We start from the raw sequence: 17,757 nt of genomic DNA on the forward strand, positions 1-17,757 counted from the left end.
CACAGGCAGAGGGAGAAGCAGGCTCCATGCAGGGAGCCCGACGTGGGACTTGATCCCAGGTCTCCAGGATCACACCCTGGGCTGAAGGTGGCACTAAACCACTGAGCCACCCAGGCTGCCTGCGACCAACAATTCTTAAAACAAGGTTTAAGACTTCAATATAACTGTCTCTTCAAATCTGAGATATATACACATTTTTCAACCACAACAGTCTAACAAAAAAAAACTGATTCTTTAGAGGTTGGGAACCTTTATGAAAACAGTGTAAAACTGTATCTGATGCACTACCATCTATGTAAAAAGAGAAGAAACTAAAAGAATAGATGTACCTGCTGTATAAACTAGTCTGGAAGAACACACAATAAACAGGTAACACTAATTGCAATAGGAGGGATATAAATAAAAGGAAAGCAGAGAGACTTTCCACTGAATACTGCTTCGTACTTTTCAAAATCTGAACAAAGGAAATATACTGCCTGTTCAAAACACAGGTTTAAATATTAAAAAACTCGCCTGGCTGTCCAGAGCATACAGGTGTGCTGAGCCGCTGTAAAACTAAGGTGACCTTCGGCTGCTCTGAGCAATGCTGTGCACATTGTAGGCAGTTCACTGTGTTTGCTGAGGCTACTGACGCCTTCTAAGTCTGGCTTCCTGCAGGCCCCTCATGTGAGGAAAGGAGGCACCCAGAATTCTAAAGCTGAGTGGAGAAGCCACGTGGCTCTGACACTGCCAGCAGCCAGCTGTAGTCAGGGTGCCGGAAGTTAAGCGCAGGGCCTTAGGGTCTGAGAGCCGAGATCCACTGTCCGCCAGCCCTGGGGCCTTTGGCAGAATGTCACTAAGTACAACTTCCTCATCTGTAAAATGACAATAGTGGTACCTACTTCATAGGGTACTGGCAGGGATAAAATGAGATTAACACATATTCTAAAATGAGCACAAGTTGTGGCACATGGTAACATTCAACATCAGCTATTATCAGAACACAGAAGGGAGCAGAGGACATATTTAGGAGGTGGGAGCATCTAAGAAGTTCTGACAGGAGGTTTAAATTTTCAATGAAGAGCCAAAACCAAAATTATCGGGCAGCCCTGGTGGCGCAGCGGTTTGGCGCCGCCTGCAGCCTTGGGTGTGATCCTGGAGACTCGGGATCAAGTCCCACATTGGGCTCCCTGCATGGAGCCTGCTTCCCCCTCTCCCTGTGTCTCTGCCTCTCTCTCTCTCTCTCTGTGTCTATGAATAAATAAAATCTTTAAAAAAAAATTATCAGAACGATGACTGTGAAACAGAGCATCAAAGCATTAAAGCTCAGAGCCCACAAGTACTGTGTCCATGGATTTGGTGAAAGGAACGAGGGGAGGTATCATGTGTAAACAGCACATTTGTGCCAAGTGAAGACACAATGGATTCATGGCTCCAAGTGCCAAATGAGGACCCAAAAGGGTTCAAATTCAAGAAAGTACTAGGAGACATCACAGGGCCATGCTGGAAACACAAGTACAACCACAACACACAACAGTCTCATTTTACACAAACATGATCATGTGAGATTCATATGCTTTCAAAGGGGCTTGGGTACATTTTAATTAATTTTTAAACAGGGGATCCCTGCTGGGTGGCTCAGAGGTTTAGCACCTGCCTTTGGCCCAGGGCACAATCCTGGAGTCCCGGGATCAAGTCCCATGTCAGGCTCCCGGCATGGAGCCTGCTTCTCCCTCCTCCTGTGTCTCTGCCTCTCTCTCTTTCTATCATTCATTCATTCATTCATAAATAAATAAATAAATAAATAAATCTTTAAAAATTTTTTTTAAACAGCCACCACAATTAAAAAAAAAAGGGGCGGGGGGACGCCTGGTTGGCTCAGTGGTTGAATGTCTGCCTTTGGCTCAGGGTGTGATCCTGGATTCCCGGATCGAGTCCTGTGTCGGGCTCCTTGCATGGAGCCTGCTTCTCCCTCTGCCTGTGTCTCTGCCTCTCTCTCTTTCTGTGTCTCTCATGAATAAATAAATAAAATCTTTAAAAAAAAAAAAAAAAAAGGATGTCAGGACATTATCCAAGTCTGAGAAACATAACAGGATTATTTTCTGTGACGGGTGACTCACTTCCACCCAAGGTGGAGTGGCCCATGGCTAACAGCCTTCATCAATTAAAAAAATTACTTCATTAGGGACGCCTGGGTGGTTCAGTGGTTGAGCATCTGCCTTTGGCTCAGGTTGTGATCCTGGGATCAAGTCCCACCATCATGCGTAGGTCTCTGCCTTTCTCTCTGTGTCTCTCTCATGAATAAATAAAATCTTTAAAAAACAGTAATAAAAAATAGGGATGCCTGGGTGGCTCAGCAGTTGAGCATCTTGCCTTTGGTTCAGGGCCTGATCCCAGATTCCCCAGATCAAGTCCTGCATCGGGCTCCTTGCATGGAGCCTGCTTCTCCCCCCTCTGTCTCTCTCATGAATAAACAAATAAAACCTTTAACATTAATTAATTTAAAAAAATAAAAATAAATAAAAAAGTACTTCATTAGAGTAAGCCTAACTCTCTGCTTTTGCTTCTACAAAGCAGCCTTCAAATAATTGAGGCTGGATATCATGACCCCATAGAGTCCTTTCTCTGCAAGAAGAGTCCAAAGAGCTCTCAATCTTCCACAGTAGAAAAAGAAAGCAATAGAAGTCACTAGCTGACAGAGAAAAAAACTGTTCATGTGCTACCCAACTTTGGTTTCCAGGAGGATGGAGGGTGCTGGAAGATTGCCAGAAATATCCACCCACTCCCCAAAATCAGGGAGACAGAACAAAGGCAGCACCAGGAGAAGCTCCGCCATTGCAGAATACAGCTCCACTGAAGCCTCAGAACTCAATCTGCTTCTGGAGATGTTGGTCCTCACACCAGCTTGTAGAAGTGTGCCAGAAGCTGTGTGTTAACCCCAAAGCAGGGTCTCCAGGGACAGCCAGTATGTGGACCACGAAGCTGGTCCCCAAAGCCAAGGGAGAAATAACAGTACACTGATGAGATTAGCTTAAGGAAAAGAGAGATCTTTTATAGCATTTTAGTCTCCTGTATGACACATATTGACTGATGGGGCCTTAGTTGTATGTCATAACCTTTCCAAGCCCATCAGGAGAATGATGCAATACACACAAAGCTTTCATCAAGGTATGACCCCAAGAATTTCTCTATAAAGGCTACTTTAAAAATGTCCACTTTTAAATTGCACAGCTTTACCTGATCTTTTTATTTCCACACCTAAAAACCTGAGTGGTTCCCTACTCTCTCTTTTTATTTAATATTAAAGATTTTATTATTTTTAAATAATTGCTACACCCAACATGGGGCTCGAACTCACACTCACTAGAGTGGCTGTAATTAAAAGGACAGACAATAACAAGTGTTGATGGGGATGTGGAGAAGCAGGAACCCCCTGATAGTGGGAATGTAAAATGGTATGGTCGTTTTGCAATAGTCCGGTAGTCCCTCAAGGGGTTAACATGGGGTTATCATGTGACCCACTCCTAAGTATATGAACATTCCCATGAGAAATGAAAACATAGGTCTACATAAAACCTGCATGTGGATGTTCCCAGCAGCACTATTCATAATAGCAAAAAAGTGGAAATAAACAGGGTGCCCAGGAGGCTCGGTTGAGCCTCCAACTCTTGGTTTTGGCTCAGGTCATGATCATGAGATTGAGCCCCATGTTGTACTCTATGCTCAGGGAGGAATCCACCCACCCCCCCCCCCCGGGGAGGAATCTGCTTGAGATTCTCTCTGCCCCTCCTAGATGCATGCACTCATGCACTCTCTCTCTCTCTCTCTAAAATAAATAAATCTTAAGAAAAAAAGGGAAACAATCCAAATCCCATCAATTGATCTATGGGTAAATAAAATGTTGTATATCCACGCAATGGAAGTATTATTACAAGACCATTCATTAAAAGAATGAAGAACTGATACATGGTATAGCATGGAAAAAGCTTAAAAACATTATTCAAGGGACGCCTGGGTGGTTCAGTGGTTGAGTGCCTGCCTTCGGCCCAGGGTATGATCCTGGAGTCCCAGGATCAAGACCCACATTGCGCTCCCTGCACAGAGCCTGTTTCTCTCTCTGCCTATGTCTCTCCCTCTCTCTGTGTCTCTCATGAATAAATAAATACAATTTAAAAAAAATTATTCAAAAGTGAAAGAAGCTAGTCACAAAAGGCCACACAGTGTATGATTTCATTTCTATGAAATGTCCAGAACAGGTAAATCCATAGAAATAGGAAGGAGGTTAGCAACTGCAAGGGCAGAGAAGAAAATGGGGAGTAAGTACTAATGGTATGTTTTGTTGTTGTTTTTTTTTTTTTTAATTTTTATTTATTTATGATAGTCACAGAGAGAGAGAGAGAGAGAGAGAGAGAGAGGCAGAGACACAGGCAGAGGGAGAAGCAGGCTCCATGCACCGGGAGCCCGACGTGGGATTCGATCCCGGGTCTCCAGGATCACGCCTTGGGCCAAAGGCAGGCGCTAAACCGCTGCGCCACCCAGGGATCCCTGTTGTTTTTTTTTTAAAGGAGATGAAAATGTATTAATTGTCGTGATGGTTGTAAAACCTCTATGAATACAGTAAAAAGCAGTGAAGTGTACCCTTTAAAGAAAGTAAGAGGAGGGATTAGCTATCCAAGCCATAGCTGTCAGATCTGGTCTTGATTAGTACCTGTTCACAAATATTAGGCTTAGACAAGTTTTTGTGCGCGTGCTCGCTCTCTCTCCCTCTCACACACACATACACACACAGACACACCCAAAAGACCAAAAAAAAAAAAAAAATCAAGAATCTTCTAGTGAATTTTTCATAAAAGTATTAAGAGGCAGAATAATTTTAAACACTAATACAATTTTGGAAAAGGCTCCTAAAAATCTTTGGCTCTGCCTCTTTTTTCTGAAGCATTAAGCAGCAGGGCACTATGCGCTTGAGGAACAGCAGTCCAGCAGCACCCAATGTTCTCATCTCATTCTACACTGTCAGCTGCAAGGGCAGATATGCCTCACTGGTGAGCACACTACACCACAGCATCCCTTCTACAGTCTTATCCCTAAAATCTGGCTTCCATACAGACCTGGTAATAGGCTTTCTTGATCTCCTTCTGGCTGGCATTTCGGGGCACTCCTAGTATCTGGTAATAATCCTCTTTGGCCAAAGGGGAGCTCGTGTGGAAGGAGGCAGTACAAACAAAAGGGTAACTTTTTACTCCTAAAAAAGAAAAAAAGTAAAGAAAATCACTCTAAGAATGTGCTCAACCAAAGGAAATTTTGAGTAAAGAACCAGCCAGGTTATACCCATAAAGTAATGGAGATCACAGCTTTAGGGTCAGCTTTTCTCTCTCTGGAGACCAAACTCACTGCATTTCAAAAATGGCCAAGACCACAGTATACAATGAATATAAAACAAACAGCACCGGGCAGAGCTGATTCTGCTGGATCACAATACAATGAGGTTGTACCCTCATTACACCACCAAAGGAACAGCACCCCAGATGGAGGCTTTAGCTGGGGGATGATTAAAAAGGAACCTAGTCCCACTGTTACATTACACAAGCACCTGCCATGTGCCAGCTGTCTTCATATGCTTTCTCCCTTAATGCAATTCCCTAGGTTCTTGCCCTCCACCATGCAAAGTTGGGGATTTGCTTCTGGGGTGGTTCTCAGAGTGGACCAGCAGCACCACCAGCTTGTTGGAAATGTCCACCTTCAGGCCCCACCCCAGACCTGAATCAGAAACTCCAGTGGGCTATGTTTAATAAGCCCTCCAGGTGATGATTCTGCTCATCACATGGTCAATTTGAGAACCACTGTACTAAAGAAATTATTTTTAGCATTTAAAGTCACAGATCTAAGGGAATCCGATAAAAGTGCTGCTCCTCTCCTTAAAATAATACACCTAAACAGACACAAGGGGTTAAAAGGCCCTATGCCTGAACCTGTTTACCCCAGAACAGCTAACAGGTCAAAGCCCAAGGCAGGCAACCACATGCTGGTATCAGCGCCAGGAGGAACCGCCATCAGAACACTCTGTCCCACTCAACAGCTCACTGTGCATGTGGTAGAGAATCAACTTGGACTGGTCTGTCACCAAGTGAAGCAGAGGGAGCCACCCCACACCTTGAGCCCTGTCTAACCCCCAACCCATCCTGTGACAAGGGAAGACAGGGAAGGCAGGGCTGGGGGAGGGGAAGGGAGCCAAGTTAAGGCAGAGTCATGGCAGCTCCCGGTTTCTTTTCTTTTCATTTTCTTTTTTTAAAGATTTTATTTATTTATTCATGAGAGACACACAGAGAGAGGCAGAGATGCAGACAGAGGGAGCAGCAGGCTCCATGCAGGGAGCCCAATGTGGGACTTGATCCCAGAACCCCCAGATCACACCCGAGCCAAAGGCAGACGCTCAACTGCTGAGCCACCCAGGCGTCCCCAGCTCCCAATTACTAAGTCAAACTTCTGCCTACAGAGAAGCAGCTTATGGATTCACCATTCATTCATTCAGCAATTACTCACTGAGTATCTACTACTTGCCAGGCACTGGGTTCTGGGCTGGGAATAGGCAGCAGACCATTCAAAGGCACTGCCCTCCTGGAGCTTACATATATTTAAGATCTTAACATTGTAGTAGGCACTGAAGATACAAGATGAAGAAAAAAAGCCAAAGCCAGCACTCTCAAGGAGTTTACAGTCCTGCAGGGGTGTGTCGGAGGCAGTGTGCAAAGAGGTATTAGTACACAAGGACATGCAGAGTCACATACACAGAATCACCTAATCAGGGTTTCTTAAACCCAAATTGTTGACAGTGGGATTCCTCCCAGTGGAGGGGCTTTTCTAGGGTTATAAGCTAATTGTGTCCTCTTCATATGTTGTGTCCCCATTCATATGTTGAAGCCCTAATCCCCAGTGCCTCAGAATGTGATTATAATTGTAAATAAGATCTTTAATCACAACTCTGCCAAAACATTGACCTTAGACTTACAGCCTTTAGAACTGTGAAGATAGGGATCCCTGGGTGGCGCAGCGGTTTGGCGCCTGCCTTTGGCCCAGGGCGCGATCCTGGAGACCCGGCATCGAATCCGGCGTAGGGCTCCCGGTGCATGGAGCCTGCTTCTCCCTCTGACTATGTCTCTGCCTCTCTCTCTTTCTCTCTCTGTGACTATCGTAAATAAATAAAAATTTTAAAAAAATAGAACTGTGAAGATAAATGTGGTTCTTTGTTATGGCATCACTGGCCAACTAAAATACCCATATGTCAAAGGATGTTAGGCAGCATCCTGGCCAACTACTTAGAAGTAGTATACTCTACTCCCCCTCTACCCTGCCACACACTGGCAATTAAAAATGACTTCAGACATTGCCAAATGTCCTGTGGGGGGTGAGGGTGGTAAAATCATCCTCAGTTGAGAATTATTGACGATCCAATTGAAAAAGTTCAGGAAAGGTCTTTTAACTGCTATTTAAGTGTAGAAATTAACCAGGCTAAGGAAAGATTTGAATCCACCTGGAATCACACCTACAGTCCTGACATTTGCAATTGCTTCCCCTTTCATGTTCAAAAGTGCCTCATTTGGCTGCTAAATCATGTATCACCTTTGGCTTACATAAAGTCCTCGTGCATTTAGTTAACTGGGCCATATAACGAGATTCTACACAAGTAGAGAGGGGTGGTTTAGACATAATGATGCTGCTGATTAATGAGGCCTAGAAATAAACTGAAGGGCCTCTGAGCTATGGGAAGGACTCAGGATTTTATCCTGAAGACAACAGGGAGACACTGCAAGTGTTAAACAGGGAATTGATCAGCCTTGCATGAGAAAGCACTCTCAACAACAACAAACAAGAGGCCTGAGAGACCACTTAAAATTAATCTGAACACAAAACACAACCAGGGGTGTTGAGGCCAACCAGAAAAGGGGCAAGATAATCAGCCAGGAGGGGCACCTGGGTGGCTCAGTCAGTTAAGCTTCTGTCTTTGGCTCAAGGGTCCTGGGATGAAACCCTGCAGGAGCCTGCTTCTCCCTCTTCCTCTGCCTGCCACTATCCCTGCTTGTGCTTTCTCTCTCTGTCAAATACATTTTTAAAATCTTAAAAAAAAAAAAAAAAAAGATAGTAAGACAGGAGAATGTGTAGGAATGAAGCAAGAATGACTGAAATCAGAACCAGCGAGCAAATCTGTATTTTCAGCATCCCCATACTCGTTTTCTGTTGCTGCACCCTGTTGCTGGAGCATGAAAAGTAGACTGTGGAAGTAGTGGGGGTTAGGAGACCACAGCTGTCTTTCTTTGGTCAGATCTGAGAAAAACAAGAGCTAGTTTCCTAGTGCTCCTGTACTCAGCCCCTCTTCTCTCAGGTGTGAGGAGCTGTCCTGGTCCTGTCCAGCCTTTCCCTCTCCGCTCCTTCCAATCCAGAAGGCAGAGACTAGTAGTGGCAAAGGCTCTGGCAGCTACAGCTCCAAGGACACAGGCAGAGAACTTGGGATGCAAGAATGGGACAGTACTGTGCAAAACTGCATGCGAATAAAGACAAATCACATTTAACTACTACAAGTCTGATGACTTTTGACATTATCCAAAAGGCATCAATGATTAAAATAGAGTTCACTTGATAGACAAATGTTTCTCCAAGGTATGATCAATAAATGCCTTGCCTTTATTGGAACAACCAAGAATAGGATCAGCCACCAAGTTGTTCCAAGAATGACCGACCCAGTACCAAATAACAACCTTTTTTCTGCCCTGGGAGAAAAGCTATATTTAAAGTGCTATTTTTATGTCACCTAATTGTACCACCAGATTTGAGAGGAGATCAAAAACCAATGTTTGAGAGCTGAGTTGATGATTTTAGATATGATAACAGAGTGCATCTTGAAGGATGCCAACTCTCACATATGTTCATCATGTGATACAAAACATGCTCATCATGGGCAACGTGCTGACCACAAGTCCTTAGTAATGGCTCCATGAAGGCTCAGTACGTAGCGCCTGTCCCTCTCATATATACACAATCAACAAAAATGCTCCCCAAACTTGTACAAAGGTAATGTGAACAGAATTAGCTTAATAATTACCTAAAGGACAACTGAACAGAACGATGCAGCCAAACTCCATCTAAAACAACCCTGACATTAGAAACTGTTAGGAAAACAAACAAACAAACAAAAAACTGTTAGCAGAACTCAAAAACGACCACTTTTGCTCATACTGAGAAATACAGTGTGAAGCTGCTCCAAGGAAATCTGAGTCCACTACTGCTCCATCTGTGACTAAATATTGGTGGCAGGAACAGAATAAATAAATGGGATCACTTGACCAAAACCTCATCCAATCTCTTTGTCCTCTGCTAAATTCCCAGTACCTAGAACAAGTGGCTAGCGTATGAAAGGCACTCAATAAACACCTATTAGTCATTGAACCACTTTTCACAGTTAAGAGAGGCTCAAAGGGATTAAATACCTCTCTCAGATCTCTCCCAATTCTCATATACACACGCTCCAGTGGAGGAGGCCAGTCTGTTCACTTTACAAAGTAATAAAGATTACTGATACTTTAATGACTGCCTCTTAGGCAAGCATTACAAAGTTGGACCCCACCAGGCAATTTCCTTTATAAATTCATAGACAGTGGGCAGCCTGGGTGGCTCAACCGTTTAGCGCCGCCTGCAGCCCAGGGTGTGATCCTAGAGTCCCAGGATCGAGTCCCACGTCGGGCTCCCTGCATGGAGCTTGCTTCTCCCTCTGCCTCTGTGTGTCGCTCATGAATAAATAAAAAATAATCTTAAAAAAAAAATGAGTTGGACCCCTGGGCGGCTCAGTGGTTTGGCGCCTCCTTTGGCCCAGGGCGTGATCTTGGAGTCCCAGGATCGAGTCCCACATCGGGCTCCCTGCATGGAGCCTGCTTCTCCCTCTGCCTGTGTCTCTGCCTCTCTCTCTCTCTCTCATGAATAAATAAATAAAATCTTAAAAAAAAAAAAAAGTTCATCGATAGCTTTAATATTATTTGCACAAATTCTACGGAAACATAATCAGTAACATAATCCAGACACATGGCTGGTTATTCAATGTTTCCTCCTTCCTTCTCTTACTATAATGGAAGTCATCCCACACAGAGCAGAACCATCAACGCTAAACACTTAGAGGTTTAAGATGGACCAAAATTCAGTATCGCCTCCAGCAGTCCAGAGAGCCGGGACTTGAATCACGGCTCCATCTTCCTGCTCGGTCACTCTACAAGCTGTTTAACATCTAGGCTTAGTTTCTTTACCTATATACAACGGAGTGGAACAATGTCTATCGCATGGAAATGATCCAAGCCTGGTGCGTGGAAAGTGCTCAGTAAATGTCAGCCTGCATTTTTATTACAACCGCCAACATAAGGTCTTAGAAAAGACCGTTACGAGTGCCCTTCAGTTAAAATCATGCGGCAGAAGGAGTATGAGCTATTAAAGGACAGCTTGGGTCTGGGATGACGGTTCTCATCTAGCTACAGGACGTCGGCTGCCCGTTCCCTAATATGAGAATGACGCCGCCCTTCCTGCAGGACTGTTACAGTCAAGTGAAACGAGGCACCAAGTGCCGAGCACTACAGCAGGTGCTCACCGAATGGCAGGTACCTCTTCCCTTCCGGCCAGAAGGTGAAGGGAGGAGACGGGAATCGAATAGGGTAACGGAGCAGTGGCGGCCCAGAAGAAACTTCTAGAAATGTTAGAGAGAAGTGAAGGCGGCGCGCGTACGGAGCGTTCCTCTCCCGGCGCCGGGGGCTCCAAGCAGCTCTCCCCGCTTCACTTCTGAGAAGCCATTTGGGCCTCTCTGCCTCCTGCTTGCCAGTCTCTCCAAGCAATTCCGCATACAGGTCAGAAGCCACCCTCCACCCCGCCACCCCCGCAGCGGGACCGAGCCCACCCCCTTCCGGGCCTCAGAGCCCCTCTCGGGCGCCGGAACCTGCTCTCACCTTTGAAGCTGACACCGGGTGTCAATGTCAGCAGTGCCCCGGAGCCCCGACCTCCCAGGGAAGGCGCGGAGGTACTGACGTTCAGCTTGTGGCCCAGCGAAGCCCCCACCACGCCCCCCCTAGACGGCCGGGCTCCTCTCCCCGCTGCAACTGGCAGCCGCGGAATCCCCACGGCTACCAACAACCAGCGTGAGGAGCACCACGCCGCCATCTTGGCCCAGGGCCACTGCGCCTGCGCCACCCGGCTCAAGGAGGCCTCGCGAGAACATCGCGCGGACGAAGCTTCGGGCTTCCGGAGGCGGAGCCCGGTGCAAGCACACGCGCGGACGCACGGGTTGCGCACGCGCAGCAGCGCTCAATGGTCCTTTCTGCTTGCCAACGCTGAAATGAGGTTTGCTCTGAGGAGTGCAACTAGGTACAGTGACCCTGAAAAACCCCGTCATTCTGTGCTGGATGGCCAAGAGTGTACCTTATCTGTGTAAAGACGTGGTCGAGGGTAGCCAGATGTGACTATTCGGAGGGTCCCGGCGAAGGGCGGGACTACAAAAATCCCGGCGTGCAACGCGGCCGTCCGTCGCGCCGATCCCAACATGCAGTGCGCGTCTCCTTTCAACCCGACCCGACGCTCAGCATCCCGCCTGAGGGTTGCTCGTCTTGTGTCAGCGCCAGCCCGCGGGGCCTCTGCCCTACTTCCAAAGCCTGGCCTCAAGCTCGCTTTCTCTCTGGCTGGTTCCTCATGGGGCGGACTTCGATCATTCGGTTCTGTCCTAAGCGTGTTAGTCTCCTCCAGACCTGTAATGAACTTACCAGTCACAAATGGGTGTAATAAATGTTGCGAGCACCTGCTGTCATGCGCGTTTTTCCAGACTCTTCGGGCTACAACGATGAATGACGTGCCGTCCCTGCTCGGGGGCGGGGAGCAAACGCCGAATCGAGAGACACGGGCTCCGCAGCAGCTAACATAACACGATCGGTGCTGTCGGAGGTGTGAACAGTGTCAGGGTCACGGAGGTGACAAATTGAGGGGCTGGGGTGTCAGGGAAGGCATCCGAGAGGTAACATTCTAAGTGGACTTTGAGGACAAGTGCGTCAGGTGCGGGTGGAGAGGCGGAGGATTCCCAGAAGCAGGAACTTAAAAAGTAGATGTTTGGGGCACCTGGGTGGCTGGCTCAGTGGTTGGCGTCTGCCTTCGGCTCAGGGCGTGACCCCGGGGTCCTGGGATCGAGTCCCCCATCGGGCTCCCCGCAGGGAGCCTGCTTCTCCCTCTGCACTTGTCTCTACTTCTCTCTGTGTCTTTCATGAATAAGTAAATAAAATCTTTATTAAAAAAAAAAAAAAAAAGCAGGGGATCCCTGGGTGGCTCAGCAGTTAAGGGTCTGCCTTCAGCCCAGGGCCTGATCCTGGAGTCCTGGGATCGAGTTCTACCTCCGCTCCCTGCAGGGAGCCTGGTTCTCCCTCTTCCTGTGTCTCTGCCTCTTTCTGTGTCTCTCATGAATAAATAAATAAAATCTTAAAAAAAAAAAAAAAAAAAGCAGCTGTCTTAGAGGTGTGAAAGTCCTTCTCCGGTTTGTTTAAGCCCTAAACTTAGGGGGTGTGACTGGAGATGAGGCTAGACAGATACACCTCGCCTAGTAAGCCTGGTAAAGGAATTTCTCTCTCTCTCTCTCTCTCTCTCTCTCACACACACACACACACACACACACACACGGGAATGCCACCCCCACATGGTAAGAAGGGAGCTTGAGGGTTCACCATGGGTTTAAGATGATGTGTGCTCCTTGCCCCTTCTGCCCGTTGTACCCAAATTCTTGTGGATGTGGATGTTAATCTGGGTAAAGAGCCATAGCTTTCATTGATCAAATTCTTCACTGAGATTCAAAGAAGTTTTAAAAACCACTGGTCTGGGGCACATGGAATGGAGCCCCTGGTTGGGCTCTGTGCTCAGTGGGGCAGTCAGCTTCTCCCTCGCCCCCCACTCCTTGTCTCTCTCTCTCCCTCTCTCTCTTTAATGAATAAATAAAATCTTTTTAAAAAATAAAATGGGGAGGGATCCCTGGATGGCGCAGCGGTTTGGTGCCTGCCTTTGGCCCAGGGTGAGATCTTGGAGACCCGGGATCGAATCCCACGTCGGGCTCCCGGTGCATGGAGCCTGCTTCTCCCTCTGCCTGTGTCTCTGCCTCTCTCTCTCTCTCTCTGTGTGTGTGTGTGTGTGTGACTATCATAAATAAATAAAAATATTAAAATAAAATAAAATAAAATAAAATGGGGGATCCCTGGGTGGCTCAGCGGTTTGGTGCCTGGCTTTGGCCCAGGGTGCAATCCTGGAGTCCCAGGATCGGTCCCACGTTGGGCTCCTGGCATGGAGCCTGCTTCTCCTTCTGCCTGTGTCTCTGCCTGCCTCTCTCTCTCTCTCTCATGAATAAATAAATAAAACCTTAAAAAAATAAATAATAAAATGAAGGGGCACCTGGGTGGCTCAGTGGTTGAGCGTCTGCCTTCAGTTCCGGTTGCAGTCTCAGGGTCCTGGGATCGAGTCCCATATCAGGCTCCCCGTAGGGGACCTGCTTCTCCCTGTGCATATGTCTCTGTCTCTCTCTGTGTGTCCCTCATGAATAAATAAATAAAATCTTAAAAAATATAAAAATAAAACAAAATGAAAGATAAAAACCACTAATATAGTGAAAAAAATTCAAGGCTGTTAAGTGTAAGGAGTAGTTGAGAGTTTGGGCTAGTGAACCTAGAGCTGAGGCCTTTTAGAGAAACAAGGCAGAGATGTCATGACATGGGAAGTGGAGAAAAGAGTTTACTTAATATGTTTAATATTTAAATGTCTTCAGCATCATGATTAAGAGTATGGGCCCTGGAATCAGATCTCCTGGGATTGAATCCCAGCCTTGCCACTTACAGCTGTGTGTCCTTGGGCAACTGACTTTACCTCTCTCTGCCTTGGTTTCCTTTCTCTAAAACAGGGACAGAATGGTAACTCCCTCAAAGGATCATCTAAAGAAAGAATGAGATAATCCATGCAAAGGCTCCATGCGGTATTTGGCACATAGTAAGTCATCAACAAATGTTGTCCTATGTGCCAGGCCCTGTGCTAAGCACCGAGGATACCAAGCAGAACTCAGGCATAGTTACTTGCCCACAGGGAGCCCAAGGGGTAGGAGTGGGGGAGGGTGCTGGATGAGAAGTACAACTCTCAGGAATAAATGTCGACAAGAGGCAAAGGGACTTTCATTTACCACCTTAGAGTGAGTTAGGAACTAATGGAGGGCTCACTAATATGAAAACTTGGTCAGTTTTGTAACTTCCTCATATTTTTGGTATTTTAGTTTTCCCCCCATCCATTTCCCCATAGTGATTAACAGTAAAAATCCACACTGAGGGATCCCTGGGTGGCGTAGCAGTTTGGCGCCTGCCTTTGGCCCAGGGCGCGATCCTGGAGACCCAGGATCGAATCCCACGTAGGGCTCCTGGTGCATGGAGCCTGCTTCTCCCTCTGCCTGCGTCTCTGCCTCTCTCTCTCTCTCTCTCTGTGTGTGTGTGTGACTATCACAAATAAAAAAAAAATCCACACTGAAATGGGGTGTGTGTACTTGTTTTAGGGGATAGCAGGAAGGCTGATTGCTGGAGAGCCTGTGTTCCATCTCAGAAAGCAGAGAACTCCCCAGGAAATGGAGTGGGTGCCGGTGGCTACTGAAGGAGAGAAAGATGGATTTTGGGGAAACCACCAGAAAGACTCTCTGATGAGAGCAGCCTCGGCCTATGCAAGATCCCTTTCACTGCTGGTCACTACAGGGAAGCAGGAGATGATACAGTTAGGAAACATAGGTAAGCTACAAAGCTCTGGAAATCTTCACGACAGAGGTCCTTGGTCCATGGTACCTGAATTGCCTTTATTGGATAGTTGGTTGAAGGACAATGAATAAGCTTATTTATATTTCCCTAACGCCAAGCTGAAAAACCCAGGGAAGAAGTTGTTTAAGGGCGAAGGATGATGACTTGTAGTTTGGACTTATCATGCTTGATATGTCTGTGGGACCAATTTCAGGCACTTAGTGGCTATGGAGAGATCTGAAAAAGCCCACTGTGTTAAGAACATTCTCTTTCCAGTTCACAAAGAGCTTTGCCATTTTCTATTTTGATCATAATTGTGCAAGGTAAGGCAAAGGCTATTCCTGTATTTACAAATGGACTCCTTTCTCCCCACACCCCCTACACACAATTAAATAAACTCTGGAAGATAAAAAAAACTCATCCAGAGTCACAGAGCTAGTGTGTGAGTGAGCCAAGACCCCCTAACAAAACCCACAGCCCTTCCCTTTAAACCATGCACCTCCATGTCATTGTGATCAGTAAGTCCTAGTCAGACAGGCCTTACCAATTTACAAAATACTTTCTCATGCTGAATCTCCTCTGCTTCTCACAAAAAAAAAAAAAAAAAAAAAGGGAGGCAGGGCAAGTATCTATTACCACTCCACCTACAGAATATTTCACTGCCTCAAGGACTTCAGCTGTGACAGGACACAAAATGACTCATCCCAGGCTTGTTGCCAAAAACTGGGATGAGCACCTGGGCCACATCTACCTATATTCTCCCCCCAAGGCGGAATGCCTCATGTGTCCATCACCCACTCTCCCCCTTCTCCAGTCTAAAGCCAAAAACTTTAGCTTTAAGGAGAAACAAATATGTTTTGCAAAGGCACACAAGGCTCACAAGCTTCTCCCCAACCCCGCCCCACACTTGTCATTTTGCTGTTCCTCTAGTCCCTTTCCCTGTCTCCTGAGGCAGTGAGGTCAGTGAGAGCTAGTAGGGAAGTTTGGTTGTATTTTGTTTTTAAGTTTATTTCTTTATTTAAGCAATCTCAACACTCAACGTGGGGATGAAACTCCTGATCCCAAGGTCAAGAGTCGCATGCTCTTCAGACTGAGCCAGCCAGGCACCCCTAGTAGGGAGTTTTAAGTATGGTCTAGTCCATGATTTCCTGCAGACACTGACCATCCAAGCCACAGGGGACTAGCCAAGTCTATGGTACCCAATGTGATATCTGTTCCTCTCCGCAAGTGAGTGAAGATCCCTTCCAGGGAAGACAAAGGTCCTGAGCCAGTCTTTTCAGAGGAAATAAAAAGCAGCTATTTCTCTAGTTGTAGCATTTTCTTCCCTCCCCTTGAGAGTATAGGACAATTCGAAGGGGGTGTGGGATGTGTGACCCAGATATTCCCAGGCTTGAATGACATCTGCCATGAGAGCAGTTCCCTACAGAACAAGGAGACAAACTATCCTCGACTTGGTCACCTGTGTGTTCTCCATTCGGCCCTCCAGGCTAATACTTCCCTAAATGGCCCTTTAAATATATTGCAGGTGTGTCTTGCTCGCAACTAAATATTCTTCTGTCCAAAGGAGGCTTAAATTTAACTAATGTTTCACAAACCTGAGAAATGAAAGGAATTTTTTTTTTTTTTTTTTAGATTTTACTTATTTATTCATGAGAGACACAGAAAGACAGAGAGGCAGAGACACAGGAGGAGGGAGAAGCAGGCTCCATGCAGGGACCCCAACATGGGACTTGATCCCAAGTCTCCAGGATCATGTCCTGGGCTGACGGTGGCGCTAAACCACTGACCCACCTGGGCTGCCCAAAGGAATTCTTTTAAAGGGGGAAAAAATCACTGACACTGAGAATAAAGTTCTGGATCCTCTAGCAATCAGTAGGCTCCAGGATGGAAAACATCATGTTAGAAAATGACAGTCTTTTCTGTGAAAATGCCCTTTAGTTGTAAAGTATCACCACAAAAGTTAAATTTTGTGTCTGCTAACATATTTCCCATTACTGTAAAAAAATTGAAACAAATCACTAGGTGTAGTAGAACCTCAGAACCCTACGAACCTGTGAGTACACCTCAATTTGAGAAACAACAAAATAATAATGTGAGGTGCATTGTCAGGTTAGAATGGGATATAGAGTGTTTTCCCCAATTTTTGAAATGTATTTTGTTGCAAAATTGTTTTCTGTGCTGAGAACTACAAGTACCTTTCTGCACCAGTTCCTGAAATGAACAAGGCAGGGCTTAAGGTATGAATTTTTTTTTAATGTTTTCAAAGTGCATCTTAAACAGTCATTTCAGGAACGGATAACTAGACCTAAGGAATTTGTTGTTGGCACTGAATGCACCCATGGCTCTGTTGCAAAAATTCTGATTTATGGAAGCCACTAACTTCACTGAAGATTAAGGGAACATCAAGATGGAAACTTCTTGGGGTGCCTAGGTGGCTCAGTCAGTTAAGAATCTGCTTTCTGCTCAGGTCATGATCCCAGGGTCTTGGGATGGAGCCCCCTGCTCAGCGGGAAGTCTGCTTCTCCCTCTCTTTCTGCCCCTCCTGCCACTCCTCCTCACTTGTGCTCGCTGCTCTCTCTCTCTCTCTCAAATAAATAAATAAATAAATAAATAAATAAAGTCTTAAAAAAAAAGATCGAAACTTCTTTTCTTTGCCATCAGTTTAAAATAAAGATGCAGCCTGAAGCTCTTTTTAGGTTTTTTGTGCCTTTTTTTTTTCTTCTCTATTTTTTCCTTGCTGCCCTCTTCTCCCTGCTAATATCCCTTTAGGTACATAAAGTATTCTCTTTTCTGCTTCTTTTCTTTTCTTTCTTTTTTTTTAAGATTTTATTTATTCATGAGAGACACACACAGAGAAAGAGGCAGAGACACAGGCAGAGGGAGGAACAGGCTCAATGCAGGGAGCCTGATGTGGGACTTGATCCCCGGAACTCCAGGATCACGCCCTGGGCCGAAGGCAGGCACT

The 17,757-nt window shown here is 46.0% G+C and overlaps 1 protein-coding gene across 3 annotated transcripts in view; it reads right to left on the minus strand.

The window, feature by feature from the left end:
* Positions 1 to 11,201, minus strand: part of DNAJA3 (DnaJ heat shock protein family (Hsp40) member A3) — a 45,830-nt gene extending 34,629 nt beyond the window's left edge. For all 3 annotated transcript variants that reach the window (XM_025416679.3, XM_025416678.3, XM_025416677.3), the window contains exons 1-2: positions 10,956 to 11,201; positions 5,091 to 5,224 (exon numbers count right to left, since the gene is read on the minus strand). In XM_025416679.3, the coding sequence (XP_025272464.1) occupies positions 5,091 to 5,224; positions 10,956 to 11,166 (345 nt within the window). In that variant the 5' untranslated portion in view covers positions 11,167 to 11,201. The remainder of the gene's footprint in view (positions 1 to 5,090; positions 5,225 to 10,955) is intronic.
* Between the last annotated feature and the right edge of the window lie 6,556 nt (positions 11,202 to 17,757).

The sequence above is a fragment of the Canis lupus genome, chromosome 6, assembly GCF_003254725.2.
Source record: "Canis lupus dingo isolate Sandy chromosome 6, ASM325472v2, whole genome shotgun sequence".
NCBI classification, from domain to species: Eukaryota; Metazoa; Chordata; class Mammalia; order Carnivora; family Canidae; genus Canis; species Canis lupus.